Source organism: Lolium rigidum, chromosome 1 (genome assembly GCF_022539505.1).
Source record: "Lolium rigidum isolate FL_2022 chromosome 1, APGP_CSIRO_Lrig_0.1, whole genome shotgun sequence".
Lineage (NCBI taxonomy): Eukaryota > Viridiplantae > Streptophyta > Magnoliopsida > Poales > Poaceae > Lolium > Lolium rigidum.
Genome location: NC_061508.1, coordinates 120,019,860 through 120,022,072, shown reverse-complemented (window position 1 = coordinate 120,022,072; position 2,213 = coordinate 120,019,860). Strand labels below are relative to the sequence as shown.

At 58.5% G+C, this 2,213-nt stretch overlaps 1 protein-coding gene across 1 annotated transcript; it reads left to right on the top strand.

Annotated features, from left to right (window-relative positions):
* Positions 1 to 278: 278 nt before the first annotated feature.
* On the top strand, positions 279 to 1,889 carry LOC124681236 (inorganic phosphate transporter 1-6-like). The gene has a single exon (XM_047216175.1). The coding sequence runs from the start codon at positions 279 to 281 to the stop codon at positions 1,887 to 1,889; it is 1,611 nt and encodes a 536-aa protein (XP_047072131.1).
* Positions 1,890 to 2,213: the final 324 nt, after the last annotated feature.

Below are 2,213 nucleotides of genomic sequence, written 5' to 3'. Positions count from 1 at the left end.
CTCAGTTTTTACAAGGAAATGAAGGGAATCATCTCATCTACTTTCCCCTTCTTGAAAACAAAAATCTAGTTAAAGCATGTTTAGGAAAGCAGCAAAGCAAAAAACAGCTCATTTACTAGCCCACAACAGCCGTCCAGGCAGAGCATAGCCACCAGAACACTGTCACACACACCACACGGTCAAATTAACCAACGGATATTTGGTCGGATATTCCGTTTCTCCTTCCTTATAAATGTCTTGGCGATCCATGGCTAGCTTCGATCAGAGAGCCGGCAGCAATGGCTGGGGAGCAGCAGCTGCAGGTGCTCAACGCGCTCGACGTTGCCAAGACGCAATGGTACCACTTCACCGCCATCGTGGTCGCTGGCATGGGCTTCTTCACCGACGCCTATGACCTCTTCTGCGTTTCTCTCGTCACCAAGCTCCTCGGCCGCATTTACTACCACGTCGACGGCTCCCCGACTCCAGGGAGCCTCCCACCGCACGTCGCCTCCGCGATCAACGGCGTCGCCTTCATCGGCACACTCTCCGGGCAACTCTTCTTCGGCTGGCTGGGCGATAAGCTCGGCCGTAAGAAAGTCTACGGCATGACGCTCATGCTGATGGTACTCTGCTCCGTCGCGTCAGGCCTCTCCTTCGGCCACACCCCAGCCTCTGTCATGGCGACGCTCTGCTTCTTCCGCTTTTGGCTCGGCTTCGGCATCGGCGGCGACTACCCGTTGTCGGCCACTATCATGTCCGAGTACGCCAACAAGAAGACGCGCGGCGCCTTCATCGCGGCCGTCTTCGCCATGCAGGGGTTCGGCATCCTTGCCGGAGGCCTCGTCTCCATCATCGTCTCCTCCTCCTTCAGGATCCTCTTCCCGGCCCCCGCCTACGACGTCGATCCTGTGAACTCCACACCGTCGCAAGCCGACTTCGTATGGAGGATCATTGTGATGCTGGGAGCGCTGCCGGCGGCGCTGACGTACTATTGGCGCACCAAGATGCCTGAGACGGCGCGGTACACGGCGCTCGTGGCAAAGAACGCCAAGCAGGCCGCCGTCGACATGTCCAAGGTGCTGCAGGTGGAGATCACCGAGGAGCAGGCTAAGGCTGCGGGCCCGCCCACTAACAACAAGTCGGCGGCATTCGGGCTCTTCTCCGGCGAGTTCTTGAGAAGGCATGGGCTGCACCTGTTGGGCACGTCGGCGACGTGGTTCCTCCTGGACGTGGCCTTCTACTCCCAGAACCTGTTCCAGAAGGACATCTTCAGCGCGGTGGGATGGATCCCAAAGGCCGCGACGATGAGCGCGCTGGACGAGGTGTTCCGCATCGCGCGCGCGCAGACGCTGATCGCGCTGTGCGGCACGGTGCCGGGCTACTGGTTCACGGTGGCGCTCATCGACGTGGTGGGGCGGTTCGCCATCCAGGTCATGGGCTTCTTCTTCATGGGAGTGTTCATGCTGGGTCTGGCCATCCCGTATCACCACTGGACGGCGCCGGGGAACCATGTCGGGTTCGTCGTCCTCTACGGCCTCACCTTCTTCTTCGCCAACTTCGGGCCCAACAGCACCACCTTCATCGTGCCGGCGGAGATCTTCCCGGCCCGGCTGCGGTCGACATGCCACGGCATCTCCGCGGCGTCGGGGAAGCTGGGCGCCATCGCCGGCGGGTTCGGGTTCTTGTACCTCGCGCAGAGCCCCGACCCGAGCAAGACCGACCACGGCTACGCGCCGGGCATCGGCGTGCGGAACTCGCTCTTCATCCTCGCCGGCTGCAACTTTCTGGGCCTGCTCTTCACGTTCCTGGTGCCGGAGTCCAAGGGGAAGTCGCTGGAGGAGATGTCCGGCGAAAACGAGGTCATCGGCGCCGAGGCCACGGGGTACAACCGGACGGTGCCTGTGTAGCGCACTACGCCTACGTACGCATGCAAAAGGCCATGCATGCTCGCATGCAGCTGCTTCGAGCTCTGCATGCAGTGCAAGCACTGAAGACCTAGTACTATGATCGATGTACCTTTATCATTTTACCTTTCTTGTTGAGGTTGTGTCTTGTGTGTACGTTTTGCATTTAAGCTGTACTCCTGGAGACAAAAGGGGGTGAATGTCCGTGTTTGCTTTCAGTCTATGTGTAAGATCATACCCCGTTTAAATTTGGGTCCTGAAAATAAACGGCCAATTAATGAACCTAAATCTCAACAATATTGGTCACTGTGAATTTGTGAAACCAAA